Source organism: Xenopus laevis, chromosome 6S (assembly GCF_017654675.1).
Source record: "Xenopus laevis strain J_2021 chromosome 6S, Xenopus_laevis_v10.1, whole genome shotgun sequence".
Taxonomy (NCBI): Eukaryota; Metazoa; Chordata; class Amphibia; order Anura; family Pipidae; genus Xenopus; species Xenopus laevis.
In genome coordinates this window covers 36,486,838-36,505,034 of record NC_054382.1, presented here as the reverse complement: position 1 = coordinate 36,505,034, position 18,197 = coordinate 36,486,838, and the positions used below count along the sequence as shown (strand labels likewise).

General features: G+C 35.6%; 1 protein-coding gene across 3 annotated transcripts in view; it reads left to right on the top strand.

Annotated features, from left to right (window-relative positions):
* LOC108719943 (serine/threonine-protein phosphatase 6 regulatory ankyrin repeat subunit A) overlaps positions 1 to 18,197 on the top strand; it is an 83,174-nt gene that overhangs the window by 35,867 nt on the left and 29,110 nt on the right. For all 3 annotated transcript variants that reach the window (XM_041567518.1, XM_041567517.1, XM_018269257.2), the window contains exons 3-9: positions 6,605 to 6,683; positions 8,164 to 8,234; positions 10,531 to 10,731; positions 12,747 to 12,834; positions 13,277 to 13,419; positions 14,643 to 14,855; positions 17,126 to 17,204. In XM_041567518.1, coding sequence (XP_041423452.1) covers positions 6,605 to 6,683; positions 8,164 to 8,234; positions 10,531 to 10,731; positions 12,747 to 12,834; positions 13,277 to 13,419; positions 14,643 to 14,855; positions 17,126 to 17,204 — 874 coding nt within the window. The remainder of the gene's footprint in view (positions 1 to 6,604; positions 6,684 to 8,163; positions 8,235 to 10,530; positions 10,732 to 12,746; positions 12,835 to 13,276; positions 13,420 to 14,642; positions 14,856 to 17,125; positions 17,205 to 18,197) is intronic.

Sequence of the window (18,197 nt, the reverse complement as noted above, 5' to 3'; positions counted from 1 at the left end):
GACAGACACACACACACACACACACACACACACACTATATTAAGCAGTCGTGTTCTGAAATTAGCCTCTTAGCCCCAGATGCAGGTGTTTTTTTTTTTTTTTTTCAATGCAGTTTAAAAAATTTATTTTGCTATCACTATTGGTGATGGTGGGACAGGGAAAAACTCAATCTGCGTTCAACCGAAAGCCGCAAAACCTTAACCCACAATATTGTTGCCATTGTAGGACCTGCATCAGACCTGTACCTGCATCAGACCTGTACCTGCATCTTCTTGCTCTGTACTTTACGTCTGCACATTTCTCCACTTCTAAAGGTGGCCATAGACGCAAAGATCTGCTCGTTTGGCGACAACGCCAAACGAGCGGATCTTTCCCTGATGTGCTATTAACGAGCATGGCTGTATCGGGGGTAATCTGAACGTTCCGATTACGATGCGCAATGGGCTCCGGCAGGATCGGTCGGGTCAAAATCAAACCTGTCTGATCGACCAAACGACCGATCTCCGCTGGACAAAAGATGTCGGCACTCTCCACACACGATCCGAAAATCGTGCGTCTATGGCCAGTTTAAGACAGGGAATCTTCAGAACCACACAACCCTATCGCTCAATGGTCACCCAAATTTCAACCCGAACCTTCCCAAGTGGTGCTCAACCCACAGGTCTCTTTGTGTTTCGGATCAACCAGCACATCGCTAATCACCATATCCTAAAGGAGTCTGTGACAAAAATATGACCATGGGGAGACTTAGGCACTGGAGGGCATCTATGAACATTTGTCCATGGGCTGTAAACTATGGCAACCAATAAAATTGCTGCATTCATTGTTCTTCTTGCAGCTGGCTTTAAAAAACACTTTAAAAAATCACTGAATGGTTGCTATGGGTAACTGCCCATGGGAAAATCTGTCAAGTGTTGATAAATGAACCCCACTGAGTTTAGAGACAGCCTACTGACTAGTCCAGCACACCCTTCAAATGATATGTATCATAGATTTGGCAGTGTTGACTTTAATTGGCAGTACTGCTTTAGATATTCCATAGGGCATATTTATTAAAGAGTACAGTATGTGGCCTTTAAAATTATATCGGTACAAAGACCTTCATTGAAGGGCACTTATGATAGAAAAAATGTTTCTTTCCCACTAAAGGTGCATTTTTTGATAGAGCATGGTGGAATCAGTATGTTTTTAGGAAAATCCACTAAGGGACAACCTGGTGTGGGGACACGCATGCAAATAATCAGTTATTCTGTGCATGCATGTAACATAGGCTCAGGGGATCGGTGAGCATTCACTCATTGTGTGCATGCTTGTGCCCCAACAGTTTATAGTGCTCACCAGGGGTCAGTCCATGCAATAATAGTGTTGTTTGCCCCAACATCAGTGTGGGCTTTATTAGTCTGGACCTCTAATGGGGAAAAAATATTTTTATCATAGGTGGCCTTTAAATCTATATATAAAGTGGATTTGTTGCCATGAATAATCAGTTATGTAAATTATATGCCTTTGTTTGGGTACAGTGCTGTGCCCCAGGGCCTGTTTTGTTTTGTTTTGTATAACTAAAATATAGAATTAATCATTTGTATTCTTTCAGATGCTTAAATGGACTCTTTTTTTCTAAATTAATCTGCTTTCTCTCTTTTGCATGGATGGAGGTCATCCTCGCGTGCCCATCAATGAGTATTATTTTGCAAGGCTTGGAGATTTTGTAGAACTGTAGTGATCATCATCAGAACAGTACATGGCCAGGTTTTTACTACATTGTGAACCCCTGACTGCTCCGGAAGGGAAGATTGCTTTAAAAACCTACGCAAGTGTTACTTTGTTTAATTTGCTTCTGCTGCGTGCCTCTTTGCAATAGCTGCAAGCTGTTTGAACCTGCTGTAAAGACATTTATTTTTAGAGGGTTTGGAAAAAGGCATTGTATACCATAAAGGTATTTGTGTTTGTGAAAGTAGATTTTACAGCAAATAATAATCTAACTGCTGTTAAAGATTGAGCACTTTTATTCAGTATAGCAAAAATGAGTTGGCTTCCATATAAAAGTATAAAGTCTGGTGTGTGTGAGTGGAGGAGGGGAGATTATAAAGATGATGGACTGGAATGTTACAATTCATATTATTTTTGTCAAACTATTTCCCTTTCCCCCCTTTTACTGCAGTGTGCTATAGTTGCTCAAACATAACACTCCAGTTGTTGCTTTTAGCAGCTGAAGTTCTTGGGTTGCTTGCTGCATGGCTCTGTTCAGCTATACCTTTATTTTCCTTGCCATATTGAAAAGCAGGAAAGTGTTGTGGTCATTCCATTATGTATTTCACAAAACCAAAGGGCCATTATTTTCTGTATTGGATTATGGCAGCACTAACTAAATATACACTCTAACTTCCCACAGAGTACCTCTGTGATCTGAACACCAGTCCCCAGCTGCTGCTTCCTATTCATTTCAATAGTCTTTTATGTCAGTAGGGTTTACTTGCATTCCTCCCAACATTTTGGAGGAATGCAAAAAGTGTAATGCAAAAGTTTTTTGACCATGCCTGTTTTGTGGCTACAAAATGTACAAAATTTGGCAGGTTATGAAAGTTTGAACACATTTCTGTGTTTTCCATGTCTTTTTACAGTTTTGCTAAAGAAGGTGAATTGCCCTTTAAGCTGCAAGTCACAGTTTCCCCAAGAGACCTGCTTAATATATATGGGACTGTGGGTTGAGCTGTCAAAATATGGGCTGTACCGTGAAAAATAGGACAGTTGGGAGGTACGTTCTTGGGGATATGACAAAATATTTTATGTCACAATTTCTTACCCTAGTCAGGTGACCCCTAGTATATATAGTGAACAAAGTACCCCCTCTTGTAAAATATAAGGATATTATAAGTTACCGAGGAGTTTCATGACCATATAAAAGTACGAGGCCGAAGGCCGAGTGTTTTTATACAGGTCATGAAACTCCAAGGTAACTTCTAATATCCTCATATTTTACAACTGGGGGTACTTTATTTATTATAATACACAGGTTTCGGTGAGTCATGTGACAGAAATGACATCAGAACTCACCGTTTATAACTGATGACATCAGAACTCACCGTTTATAAGGATATAATTTACAAGATATTCATGGCTTTTGTGTATTATAGAGATATTATCCCCTTAGTTCCACTTAATAGAGCCATGATCAAAACCGTTTTGTCATTGACCTAAATCTCACAAATGCCTGTGCGCACTCTCTCGCTCTCTCGCTCTCTCGCTCTCTCTCTCTCTCTCTCTCTCTCTCTCTCTCTCTCTCTCTCTCTCTCTCTCTCTCTCTCTCTCTCGGGAAATTTACTAAAGGTCGAAAATTCGCCAGCGTGACGTCATTTCGGCACTTCGGCTGGCGTAATTTCGCCAAGGAGATAGACTCTGGAGCCACTTTACACTCTAACACCAGGCGAATTTTTTGCTCTGGCGAAAGAGCGTCACTACGCAAATTCACTAAGTTTTTAATTTTACTGACCGTTACCTCTATCGCCAGACTTGCCTTCGCCACCTCAGACCAGGTGAAGTGCAATAGAGTATGGAGTTGAAAATTTTTTTCCCAAAAAACGCTGGCGGCATTTCCTTTTTACAGTGTGATAGGCTGAAAAAGATAAAAACAATTTTTTAGGTACCCTCCTTGTCCCCCTACATTTGATAACCTATGGCACCTACACTTAACTGTGGGCACATGTGGCAATATAAAACTACTATTTAATTTTATTAAGGTTCCCTGGCCTTGTGTAGTGTTATGTATTTGTAGCAGCATATACGGCCATTGTACTCTTAACTGCACGCTGTAAGCAACTTCGAACTGCTGAGCGTATTTTCGCTAGCCCAATTTCGCCAGCGTTCATTACCCTGTGCGCAGCTTCGGATCTTCGTGAGTTAGCGTTGTCCAGGCGAATTTACACCTGGCGAAGTGTTGCGATGTGCGTGAAGCCAGCCCTGGCAAATTTTCGCCGGTTAGTGTATTTGCCCCTCTGTCTATCTGCACTCTCTCTCTACCCGCGCTGTGCCTGAAGTTCTCTTCACTGTCAGGGTAGTGAGGCTGTAGAATTTCTTGCAGTGGCAGATCCCTTTAATTGTTTTTTAAAGGGGCTTTGACGGCTTCTTGGACAGACAGAACACTCACTGCTACAGTTATACCAACAACTTAAAGGACAGGTGTATTTTTCCAACCTGCATTTTTCTAATGGAAAGAAAAACAGATGGCACCTAGGCAAGTTTTTTGGGTAAAACAGCTTTTCTGTGCTTCTTTTCTCTGTATGCTGTACATCAAAAGGGATTTGGAAGTCTTGTTTCCAGCACTGTTGTGTTAATCTAGCATTTGTAAAGCTGCAGAGCCTATGTGTATGTTTTATTGAGACTTTGACCCAGAAGATGCTACTGTTCGGAAAATGCATTTTAATAAATAATACAATTTAGGTTTATATATTATATCATTTCTACGTCTATTATGCCTGTAGCAACACTAGCATGAAAAATGTTCTTGGGGTGTCAAATAAGTGCTGTGATTGGCCATTTAGTAGCCCCTATGTGGATTGTCAACCTACATTGAGACTCTGTTTGGCATAACACCTGGTTTTTATACAACCAAAACTTGCCCCCAAACCTGGAATTTAAAGATAAACACCTTATTTGAGGCCACTGGGAGCAACATCCAAGGGGTTGTTGGATAGCAACATGTTGCTTACAAGCTACTGGTTGGGGATCACTGGTTTGGATGATGTACAATGTACTGTTTTATTTTTAAAGAAAAAAAGGAAATTATTTTTAAACATTTTGAATATCTGGATAAAATTTAGTCTATAGGGAGACTGTAATTCTGAGCTTTCTGGATAATGGGTTTCCAGATAACTGATCCCCCTACCTGTATAATCAATTAAATATTTTGCATTGTTTCTAAAATAATCAAGTTTATCTTCACTATTCCTCTCTCAGCACCTGTTTCTCTTAATTCTGTCTTCGAGCAGGAGTTGGGTGTCAGATATTCATTGACAGTTTGATCCAAAAAAAAAAGATGTATTAGAGCTCTCTATTATAATCACAAGAAATCCTGTCTCTCTACATGCAGAATTTGTGCAAAAGGCAGTTCTTTTGTTACATTTGTTTGTACTGGAATCAGTTATTTGAGTGAGCTCTAATTCATCTGCTAGGAAAGGGAGCCCCCCCTATAAGATATATTGGATCATTCATCTGACACCCAACTGCTGCATGAAGACAGAATGAAGAGAAACAGATGCTGAGAGACGAATAGTGAAGATAAACTTGATTTTTTCAGAAACAATGCAGAATATTTAATTCTATTTATAAAGTTTCTTATTTCAGTATGCCGAAGCTTATATTACATTTTAATTTTCACAATAGTTCCCCTTTAAGCAAAAGCTGATTACGCATTGTTTTTGAGGCAGTTGTATGTTTATAGCTAAACAGTGCAAACGGGGAAATTGAATATACCCCATGGTTGGTCCTTGCTAGATAGAGTATTTGATCACACAGTGCACAGATATCTTCTCTGCATAATACACATCTGTTTTTTATTTACTGGTATATATGCTCTGGTAATCTAATTATCTAGGTATCCGAGCAATAGAGCAAATCCAAGTTCCTGACTTGCTATTACCTTTCACTTGGACACTATTTTCCATTATTTATTATAATACCCGTGTTTCAGTTAGTCATGTGACAGAAATTACATCACGAATGATGACGAGTGACATCACTTTACCACTATTTTAAGGATATACTTGTGGCTTTTGGGTAATGTATATGTACAATTATGGGACCTGTGATTCAGAATGCTTGACTTAAGTATAATAGTGAATCATGTAAAAGTTAAATAAATCCAATAAGCTGATTCTGCTTCCAATAAGGATTGGTTACATCTTAGTCTGGATCAAGTACAAGACACACTTTTATTATTACAACGAAAAAGGAAGTCATTTTTAGAAATATAGATTTGATATAATGGAGTCTATGGGAGGCAGCCTTTCCGTAATTCGGAACTCTCTGGATAATTGGCCATATGTCGTTCTGGTCTGATATTGAATACTTGCTTACCACTTACTAAAATACATAAGGTACCTTGCCTCCCCCTTTTTTTTTTTTCAAACCTTAATGGATGCCTCCATGGCTACACAGCAAACATATAGAGATAGATATCCCTAACCATTAAACTGATTCAACATCGGTACAGATAATGCCATTTTAAAAAAAGCACAATTTTTTTCAATGTATAAATCATTTGTCCATCAATGTTAAATTTTGAAAAAAATGTACCAGAGATGTTACCTGTACAAAAATATTGTATTTTTGATTTTAGCTATACTTCAAGCTCAAACAAATTTTCTATTTTAAAGTGACTAATGAAGATTAGGTGCAATTGTTTTTTCTTTACAATTTACTATTTGCTTATTATTCAGGTGGCATTGCAGTGAGTGACAACTGATGTATATTATTCACATGTTATACTGGCACACAATCCCATCACTGTGAAAATGCATGCTTTTACTGTTAATGTATTTGATGTTTAAAGAATTTATTTACTCCAACAATACATAGTATAATAGAATCATATATTTATATGTTTCAGGATAATGAAAAAAGAACCCCACTTCATGCTGCTGCATATCTCGGAGATGCTGAAATTATTGAGCTTCTTATTTTATCTGGTATGTTCATTTTCATATTGTTTGCGTATAAAACAATTTATTCCATGCTAAAAGTCATATACAAGCACCATGTTGCTTAACAATATGGGCTAGATATAAAGATGCTAAAATACGTGCCCTGTTTTATGAGTCTTTAGACTAACCATAATCATTTCACTGGTTGGAATTATTTTGCCTGTATAATGTGCAGTGGGCTAATAAATAATCCCCATATTGGAGTAAAGTAAGGTTTTAGAGAAAACTGTTTACCCATGCAAATGTTCTTACTATTCACTGCAACATGAGCTCTGGGTATGTTAGAATTTTTCTTTGTACTGAATCACAGATTCAGTTTGAGATTTGGCAGAATCCAAGCCTTATCTCGCAGGATTCAGTTTCCCAAATCTGCTGGAAAAAACTCAGAACCCTCAAAGGGGTGGTTCACTTTTAAGTTAACTTTTAGTATGTTGTAAAATGGCTAATTCTAAGCAACGTTTCAACTGGCCTTCATTTTTACTTTGTTTTATAGTTTTTGAATTATTTTCCATCTTCTTCTTCTGACTCTTTCCATCTTTCAAATTGGAGTCAATGACCACCTCTAAAACAAATGCTCTGTAAGGCTACAAACGATTCAGGCACTCTCATATTCATATTCCAGTCCCTTACTCAAATCAATGCATGGTTGCTAAGATAATTTGGACTCTAGTAACCAGATTGCTGAAATGGCAAACTGGGGAGCTGCAAAATAACTCAAAAATCACAAATAATATTTGGCACCACCAAGTACCATGGCATGTACTATATAAGCGTGTTCCTATTTAGCAAACAGATCTCATAGTAAAGTATTAATTTCCTGTAAATTGTTACTCATACTCCTTGTTCTGTAGTGCCTCAGAGTGCTTAAACAGCATGCAGGGCTACTAAGGGTCTGCTGTGAAAATGGAAAACTTTTTTTTAGGGATGCACCGAATCCACTATTTTGGATTCGGCCGAACCACCGAATCCTTCACAAAAGATTTGTCCGAATCCAAATCTTACTTTGCATATGCAAATTAGAGGTGGGAAGGACAAACATTTTTACTTCCTTGTTTTGAGACAAAAAGTCACGAGATTTCCCTCCCGCCTCTAATTTGCATATGCAAATATGGACCGAGTCCGAATCCTGCTAAAAAAGGCCAAATCCTGAATTCGGTGCATCCCTAATTGCATAATTACATTTTAAGAGAATAGTTCCCATAATGTGTATTGCTGTAGGAGACCTTGAGAGGGTTTCAGCTACTTTGTTAATAATTTATGGTTTAAATATTACTTAAACTAACTCTGTCATATGTTTTGTTTATACATAGTTGTTTTGGTCTTTAACCTATTTTTATGATATATTTAGGAGTACAGTGAATATTTTTCTTTATTTATAGGGCTGGTTTTAATGTATAAACAGTATGTAGCAGGGATTTTTTAGCGCTGCTCAAATACTAACATTTTTTCCACGTTTATTTTACAGGAGCTAGAGTAAATGCCAAAGACAGCAAATGGTTGACTCCTCTGCACAGAGCTGTAGCATCCTGCAGTGAGGTACATAAAAATGTAAAAAATATATATATGGCAGCAGGTCTTAATAATCTATGAATGGAGATTTTAAATAAATTATGCACCCAGCAATTACCTATAAAGGTGCTTAGGTTCACTTAACACCAACTGAAAAATTGCAATGACTGCTATTCCTGTAACAGCTAGGCATAATATTTTTGAGCTAAAATAATAGCTTGATCTCTATTAAATGAACTGAGCATGGAAGCAACAAGAACATTTTTTTCCTTTTTGCAATTTGTGAAAAAGATGTTTTGCTCAGGTGTAACCAGTTACATTTATGAGAGATAAGCTACCTATTATAGTAAAATAAATATAGAATACTGCGCCAGTTGTAAAATATAAGGCTACTGAAAATCATCAAGGAATTCTTGACTATGCAAAGGCAGAAGGCTGCAGGTCATGAAACTATACCTAGGACACAGCTTTCCGTGTGTGTATTTCCCTGTGTAAAACTGTACTTTTGTATTTTAAAATCACCTTCTACCCACCCACAGTTTTTTCTGACTTTTATTCATGCATACAAACATGTGCTTCCAAACCACACCCACTTATGGTTCTGTCCAAGTCCTACCACCCATCCACTGTTATGTTCTTTTATACACCAAAACATCTGGAATAGAATGTTAATAGACTGCAACAGTATGTTGGACCAAAAATGGTTACAAATAATGCTGCACTCCCAAACAAGTCTAGTGCAATACAGTTAAACAATTGATAATAAGAGGAATAAAACATATTACAGTTGAAATTGTAAAACATCTTATAGCGGGGACACCATTTTTTTTAAAGTTTTTAATTTTGCATTTTAAACAAAAACAAAATAAACAACACACATATGCTTGACACTAACTAGGCTTCCGTTTACAATTATTTTGTATGTACAGTGACAGTTTCAAGGCATAGAGGAGCATATAACATGCAATTATCATTGTATATTTGAGCACTTCTATAATTCAGTCATCCGGGAGGGATGCATAATGGTTGACATCTAACCAAGGTTCCCATATTTTCTCAAATTTCCCAGGTGTTCCCCTAGCATTGTATGTCAGTTTGATTAGGGGCAATGTACCATTTATTAAAGCAACCCATTTCTGCTCTGAGGGAGGTTTGGGGCTCATCCATTTCATTATTACCAACTTTTTTGCATAGATCAGGATCGACTTTAGTGGTCTGGATTTTTGTAGGGGTGGGGACGCAATTTCCACCAAAATCAGGGACAACCAGCCAAAGTGCATAATGCTTCTGTAAAATTAATGTGATTAAAGTTTGTTGGGGGTATTTACTAAAAATTTGTACTATAAGAATTTAAAAAAATTCTCCCAAATCCCTGTAATTTACCAATAATTCTCCTTAATAAAGTTGCAACAAAATCACGTGTCAGATCAAATTGTGGGACTTTTTCTATGTGATGTTCGTATCTTGTGACTTTTTTCGAGTTGTTGCCTGAAAAATTCGACTTTTTGGATTATTGAATGAAAACCAGCCCAAAACCCTCAAAGATCATGAAGGAGAGAAACTTCTTCAAATTATAAAAGGGACAGCTACCATTGAGTTTTACATGATTTCAACAGGTTGTAGCTGGAGTTTGAAATTTCTAATTATTTCCCTCTAAAAATTCGAGATTTTCCCCTTTAAAAACTCGACCAGAGGTTTAATAAATAGGCCCCATAATGTTGGATGCATATATACATTTATTTATAGCATACTACTGAGAAATAGTATGGAATGCTTATGGGAGTCTTTAAAAATGAGATTTGTTTAACAATACTTTTTGTTTTGTTTAGGTGCAGTCTTCTTTTATTCTTGTGTGGCAGGGTATTTCAGTTGTAGCCAAGGGACATTGTTCTGGGTGTCAAAGATCATCTGTCTATCTATATAAAATATTTGTGAATTCTGTTTCACCATTGCTGTTTGAGAGGCCATGTATCAAGCTCTTTACCAGTAGTACTGTGCCATCATAGGTGAGAGGGGACAAAGATGGTCTGTAATATATTGAGAATTTACATCACCCCGTGATGTTAATCGGAACAATAAAACATAGTCTGAGTATATGTACAGCATAAATATTTATAAAATAGTTAAATGGGCTTTGTTTGCAACTTTTGTTTGGATCCAGAGTATACAGAAAAACCACTGCACATTCTTCAGTATTTAGGATCACCCAAAGTCTTAGTAGAACAAACACCAACAATCATGCATATCAATCTTTGTAATATTGTAAAATGTGTTTTTACTTTTTCTAAATCATTGCAATATGTGTTCTTTTTTTTTTTTCCAGGATGCTGTTCAGGTGTTATTAAAGCATTCAGCCGATGTCAATGCCCGTGACAAAAACTGGCAGACTCCTTTGCACATAGCAGCAGCAAACAAAGCTGTAAAGTGCGCAGAAGCACTGGTGCCTCTTCTTAGCAATGTAAATGTATCTGACAGAGCAGGGAGAACGGCATTACACCACGCAGCCTTCAGCGGTCATGTTGAGGTATTGAGTTACTATACATAATGCAAATTTAACTGCTTGCCTGTTGTACTTTGAGTTAGATGGTGATAATCACTTTAAGCCCATTCACCAGTAGGTTGCAATGTCTTTGGCTTGGCATGCTAACGTTTTTTCCCCCTCTCTCTCTTGAATATTGTCAAATATAAAGTAGTAGTCGGCAAAGTTCATTAGAGGCATTAGTTCTAAATCCAAAGAGCTCAATGAATGTTCTTAATTCAGACCACAACTTCCTGCAGCACATAGACTTTGTAAAGCTGCCAACTTCCTGGGAGAGTTGAAATCCGTTTAGGGACCTCTATTTTCCCACCCTTCTTTACAAATTGTAATTATCCCACAACCAGAGACTTTAAAGGGCAACTCAACCCCAAAATTAAAATTTGCCTAGTAAAATAACCTAATTCTAAGCAACTTTCCAAAATACATTTATTAAAAATTGTCAGTGCTTTTAAAGTTATTTGTATAAACAATTGCTATTGAAAGCAGCAGTTGCTTAACAGTATTGCGAAAGTCTTAGTTCCCCAGCAGCAAAGACAGGTCTGTTAATCAGCTGCCTTGTCTTACATTGTTTCAACAGGGCAGAGAATAGAAAGGGACAGACAAAAACTGCTTTCAATAGCAATAATAACTTATTTGTAATGAATGTATATTACAAAGTTGCCTAGACTTATGTTTTCTTTTATTAGGCATAAGTTAATTTTTGGGTTGACATTCCCTTTAAATCTGTTTACCATATATTCAAACATTATTTTATAATTACAAGTCCCACAAATAAATGTTTAAATATGTCGATATGGGATTTTTAAAAGGTTTGTGTTATCTTTTTCCTTATTTTATACCTGCTCCTTCCCTCTCACATGTGAGGATTTATTGAGTGATGCTTTTTCAGGATGTGAATTACAATAACTTGTGTTATCTGATAATACTAATGTCTGTATATTAGTAGTTTATTGGTACAGGTATGGGACCTGTTATCCAGAATGCTTGGGACCTGGGCTTTTCCTGATAAGTGTTTTTTTTGGTAATTTCTATCTCCATAACTTAAGTCTGCTAAAAATCAATTACACTGTAATTAACCCCAAAAGGATTGTTTTGCCTTCAATAAGGATTTATTATATCTATATCAAGTACAAGGAACTGTTTTATTATCACAGAGTAAAAAGAAATCATTTTTAATTGACATTTGAATTATTTGATTAAAATGGAACCTATTTTAGATGACCTTTCTGTAATTTGGAGCTTTCTGGATAACGAGTACCTTTAAGGAGTATTTTACGAAAATGTATTGTGCCGGAAAAGACTTGATAAAATCATGAAAAAATCAGAATCACACAGTTTTTTCGGATTTGACGCCGAAACCTGCAAATTTTTCGGATTTGGCAACGGAAACTACAAAATCTTCAGATTATTGAGCGAAACCCAGGACAGATCAGGATATCTTCAAAATGTCAACGGGACAACTACCATTGACTTCTACGTGAACTCGGCAGGGCTGAGTTGCAGTGCAGTTCTGTTCTGACATTTAACACTATCAAGGTTTAATAAATCTCGAAAAATTTTATTTATTTATATTTTCTATGAAAAAAAATTGTGGTTTTCCCCTTTAAAAGTCCGACTATGAAAAATTGGACTTTAATAGAAAAAACAAAAAAAACCCTTAGACTATCATGAGAAATATAGTTAATAGATAATAAGGTTAATGTACAAATGAACTTTCATTAAAGTTCCAGAAGGCAACTCTTGGGTGTAGTTATGCCACAAATTGATGTGGTTAATAAACATATTCTGTGCCAAAGTATTCTGTAACAGTGAGGTACAACCAGTGCATGTGATTCTGTAACCCAAGGCTGTCCTGACTTTAGTGATGTGTAAGTCTACTTCAACCATGAGATGACTATAGTTTTACACAATTATAAGCTTCAATATAACACTTCACTAAGAAAATTTTTAATAATGTTGTGTTACAATCATGTCTGTATTTCTCTTATTTTGCACAACAGATGGTGAGTTTACTTCTGTCTCGAGGTGCCAACATTAATGCATTTGATAAGAAGGACCGGCGGGCAATACATTGGGCAGCATATATGGGTAATTTTAAATTTTTTTTTTAATTAATTTTTTTATTAGAATGGGATTTTGTTTTGTAAATGAAAACAATCTGTTGCAAATGAAAATACATTGGGCAATATATATGGATCATTTTTCATTATTATTTTTTTTATTAGAATGTGATTATTTATTTTGGAAAATGAAAACATTTATTGCAAATGAAACTGGCACATAGTGCAATATAGCTTGCATCCTGCAAAGCTGAACTTTTATGTCCATTATTTACACCTTTTATAGACTGACCTCCACTACTGCTCTTACTACACTGAGATAATCTAACAATATAATTTATGCAGGAAGAACATTTTATTAAGAACAGCCTAGTTTAAAATCATAGTGACAAATACCAGGATATATTACAAGCCATATCCATTATGTTGTTTGTATTTATGTATTTATTATGGTTTATATATTTTTCTAGGTCATATTGAAGTTGTGAAATTACTTGTAACTCACGGAGCTGAAGTAATGTGTAAAGACAAGAAGTCCTATACACCACTGCATGCAGCAGCATCAAGTGGAATGATTAGTGTAGTAAAGTATCTTTTAGACCTTGGAGTAGATGTAAGTTATAACACACTGTTAGCCCTAATTACTTAATTGAGTTTTCTTATGTATACAATTGTCACTGAAGTGATAGTTTAAAAGAAAAAATATGTAATCTCCATTGGCCAGTGCTTTACATTAGCTGCTCTTCAAGAATAAGCAGTTAATGGGGTATCAACCAGTAGCAGAACAATACATGTTGGGGCCAAGTGCAGAATAATTTTTGTGTCTTTTTGCCATAACTTACAATAACAAAATACTTAATCGGTCATCTATTTTTTTAGTTTCATTAAATGGCACACACCGACTCTTAGAGGCACATTTATCAAGGGTTGAATTTCTAATTCATGTAATTTTTTTTTAAACTTTCATAAATTCAAAATGTATTATTGAATCAAATCGTTTTAAAGTCGGGCTAATTGGAATGACCCGAAAACAGAAATTAGATTTGAATTTAAAAGACTTGATTCGAGTTTTTTTCTCCGAAAAAAACTTGAATGTCAGGAAGGCTGCAAACATCACCAAATGGACCTCTCCCATTGACTTCTACAGTAATTTGTCAGGTTGTGGTGGCGAATAGTCAAATTCAAGGTCTTAAAGGGCCGGAGTATGATAAATCTCTAAATTGGAATTAAAACTCGAATCTAGTTTGGATAATTCACAATTCAAATCTGAGTTTTGACCAAAAAAAAAAATTTACATTTTTACTTCAACCCTTAATAAATCTGCTCCCCTCATGCTTCCCAGTAGCAGCTTATTAAACCTGTTTACAGATCCTTCAAACTGTTTCATGCATTGGTCATTTTGTTTGTCAGCAGCAATTTTCACTACTACTGCATGTGTTCTTCTAGCTTTACAAAAGGCCATTGCTGAGCAACAATCACAATTTTTTTTATATATTTGTTGCTGTCTCCGAAAAAAAACTCGAATATCAGGAAGGCTACAAACAACTCCAGATTGGTCACTGCACCTCTCCTATTGACTTATACAGTTATTTGGCAGGTTTTAGGTGGCGAATAGTCGAATTCTTAAAGGGCCAAAGTATGGTAAATCTCGAAAATCTAATTTGAATTTTTTTAAAAACTCAAATCAAGTTTGGATAATTCCCTAGTCAACCCTTAAATCTGCCCCATTGTGTTATTTCAAATTGATATGTTGTTTTATTTTGAGAACATTTTCTTTAGTCATTGTCTATGGTAAGTAAAACCTGTATGTCTTCTCTCTTTTTCTTTTTAAACAAGATGAATGAATCAAATGCATATGGAAACACACCCCTTCATGTGGCTTGCTACAATGGGCAAGATGTCGTAGTGAATGAATTGATAGACTGTGGTGCTAATGTGAACCAAGTAAATGAGCGGGGATTTACTCCTTTGCACTTTGCAGCAGCATCCACCCATGGTGCTCTATGTCTAGAACTTTTAGTTTGCAATGGAGCTGATGTGAATATTAAGGTAAGATTTAACTTTATTAGCAGTCTGGTATATCTTAAAGGGGTGGTTCACCTTTAAGTTAACTTTTTGTATATCACCGAAGCATCTTTTCAATCGCCTTCTTTTTTTTATTTTTTTTTTATAGTTTTTAAATTATTTGTCTAATTCTTCTGACTGTCCAAATATTAAATTGGGGCTACTGAACCCATCTGAAAGAAAAAATGCTCTGTAAGGCTATACATTTATTATTATTGCTACGATTTATTACTCCTTTCTATTCAGGCCTCTCCTATTCATATTGCAGTCTCTCATTAAAATCAATGCATGGTTGCTTAAGTAATTGGGCCCTAGTAACCAGAGTGCTGAAATTGCAAACTGGAGAGCTACTGAATACAAAGCTAAAGAACTCAAAAACCACAGATAATAAAATACAAAAACCAGTTGCATATTGTCTCAGTATATCGCCCGCTACATCATATTAAAAGTTAATTAACAAACCCTTTTAAGTATTTAGTCCATTTTGCAAAATATATGGAAACCCGTTATCTGTGATTTTATCTGCTGCCTTCAGTTGTAAGTTCCACATTATATGCCTTTCCCATGTCCCATGTTTTGAACAACATATCATTTCTTTCTTGTGTGGCTCAAAGCACAAATCCCTATAACGGTGCAGAAACAAGCATACCAGAAAGTCTTACAAATAGCAGTAGTATATATTACACTGAAAGTATAAACAATTTGCAGGTCACATTTCAGAAAGAAGGTTCATAAAAGCTACTATACCGTTCTTATTTTTGGCAATGTTTTGGGGCACTGTAATGTCAAATACAAAAATATCCACTGGTTAAATAGCATTGCAGAAGTTTTCAAAGAAGTAATATTTCATAAAGAGCAAATGACAGAAATGCTGATAAACTATAGGGGCTGCTATAGACTGTCTGCTGTGCATGCCTAATATTTCTAAAACCTTAGTGTATGATAATTAGCACGTTAAATGCATGTATGACCGAGCATTAAGTTAGTATTTTTCCAACATACTGCCTCAGGAAAGTGATCTCAGAAATCAGAAAGTGGTCAGAAATGTAGCCCAATCAAACAGAAAACCGGAATTTTTCATATTCATTCTCCTTTCTTTAACGTTGCAGGTGCGTTGGATAGTGCTGCAAATATACTTTGTAGACAACACAAAAGGATATAATGGAATACAGATCATATGATTTGTAATTACACGTAGCTTTAGATTTTTGCAGGAGCACATGGTCTAGGTCTATACTTTTAAGCTGGTGCAGACGTATACAAGCATAGAATACATACTCATGCCTTGAATATTGAGAGTAGTTCACAAACATCTTTCTTATGCTCTTTACTATATTTTTAATACTTTCAAACAAAGTGAATAATGTAACTTATAATATTCTTATATTATATACATATGTCAACTAAGAGTTCCGTGACCAAATAAAGGCATTACTGAAAACCAAGTGCTATTATACAGGTCACAGAACTTCTTATATAGTCATATTTTGCATCAGGGGGTACATTATTTATTTTAATACACAAGTTGTGTGACACAAATTATATCACTAAGCACCATTTATAAGGATATCATTTAGAGGAAATTTGTGGCTCTTGGTTAATGTATAAATATTACTACATATATATTTAATTAGCAATACTGCTGTACATCTTTACAATACAATAATAGTATTAACAGGGAAAAAACTTTGCATTAAAAAATATTTTTGGGCATTTTGAAATGTTTACTGAAAGTTTTTTAATTCCTCATCAACAGTTCTGAACAAATGAACTAATATGTTATACTAAAAAGCAAGTCTGCAAATTGTTTTTTAATCTCTTAAAATTATATACAGTAAAATGAAACTTGAGCTGTTTAATGAGGAATTAGCTTTAAAAAGTGATTTGTGGAATACCTGCTGTTGTAGGAGTCTATTGATGACACTTAATGCATATTCAGATAGTTGTCTTAATTTGCTTTGCTTGTATTTCAATGTGGTGACTCATGGACATTTCCTTTTTAATACCAGATTCTTAATTAACTCACGTGTTTGTTATCAGTGTCTAATTTCCTCAGTTTGAGATTATAAAGTGAATAGAATTTTTATTGTTCTTTTCTTTAGCGAGCAAAATCATTTGTCTTATGGACATCTTGAATCACGATGTATTTGGATGTCATTACAAGCGGGTTCTACCTTTTAGCTAACAACCGCAATATCAAATGCACTTACTGTTCAACCATCTGTTATCAACCTTGTTGTCATGTTTATTTGTAGAGTAAAGATGGGAAGACACCGCTACATATGACCGCTATCCATGGGCGCTTCTCAAGATCCCAAATAATCATCCAGAATGGTAAATAGTTTGTGTGCTGTAAATTATATTTTGGAATGCTTTATCATGTTTAAGCAGTTTGGGATGTTTCAGATCATTAAGGGTGAAATCAACAATCATACAGTAGGTGGCCTTCCAGCTACCCCTAATTGCTTTGTTCCAGTGCTCAATTTCCTGATGCATTGCTTTTCCTAAAACAGTAAGACCCCCTTGAAATAAAATGCAATGATATATCTACAGTAAAAAAAAAGCCTTTTTCCTTTCAAACATGTACTTCAAGTGTATTATTGCTTAACAAAAATGTTGTAATGGCAAGATTCATACCGGTTAAAAAAAAACTGTTCTGTTAAAGGGGGAGCTCACCTTAAGTGAACACCATTCAATACAATAGGCATTTGTTCATTTCGCTACATAATGATTTCTAAGTAAATACTTGCACATTGAAGTTAATCTGTGTGCCAATGGTGGAAGCAGGTTTTACATAGGCAATTCTCTGCATGTCTTTTCTCACTCATTTGCCAAGCATTATTAGAAGCAAATATGATCACTGTAATGAGAAAACACCAGGGAATGCACAGTAGTAGCTAATAGATAGAAAGGATTCACTGAAGGGAAGAAGTGATGGTTTGGTAATCTGGAAGCTTCAATAAGAAATATAAAAATGTTGTGTTTTTTTTACCCTTTTTCCTATTTTTAGCTTGCATTTACTCTCTATTGCAGATGTTGCATGAATAATTAATTTCTCCCCTTTCCTAGTGGCCTCTGCAATTCACAAGTGATGGAAAAATTAAACATTAAAGAGAAAAATCAATGTAAAGTTTTTGTTTTCTGTATGCACATAGTTTCATAACCTAACATTTTCATGTGTCTTAAAGTATTTTATACAGAAAAAAATTACTGTAAATAATGCATAGCTTAATTAACCTAGTGATGTAACTTGTCAGCAGTGTTTCTGTGTCTGCTGCAGTCCCCCACCCCCACACTGAAATTGCTAGCCTATAGAGTGTGAGGCAA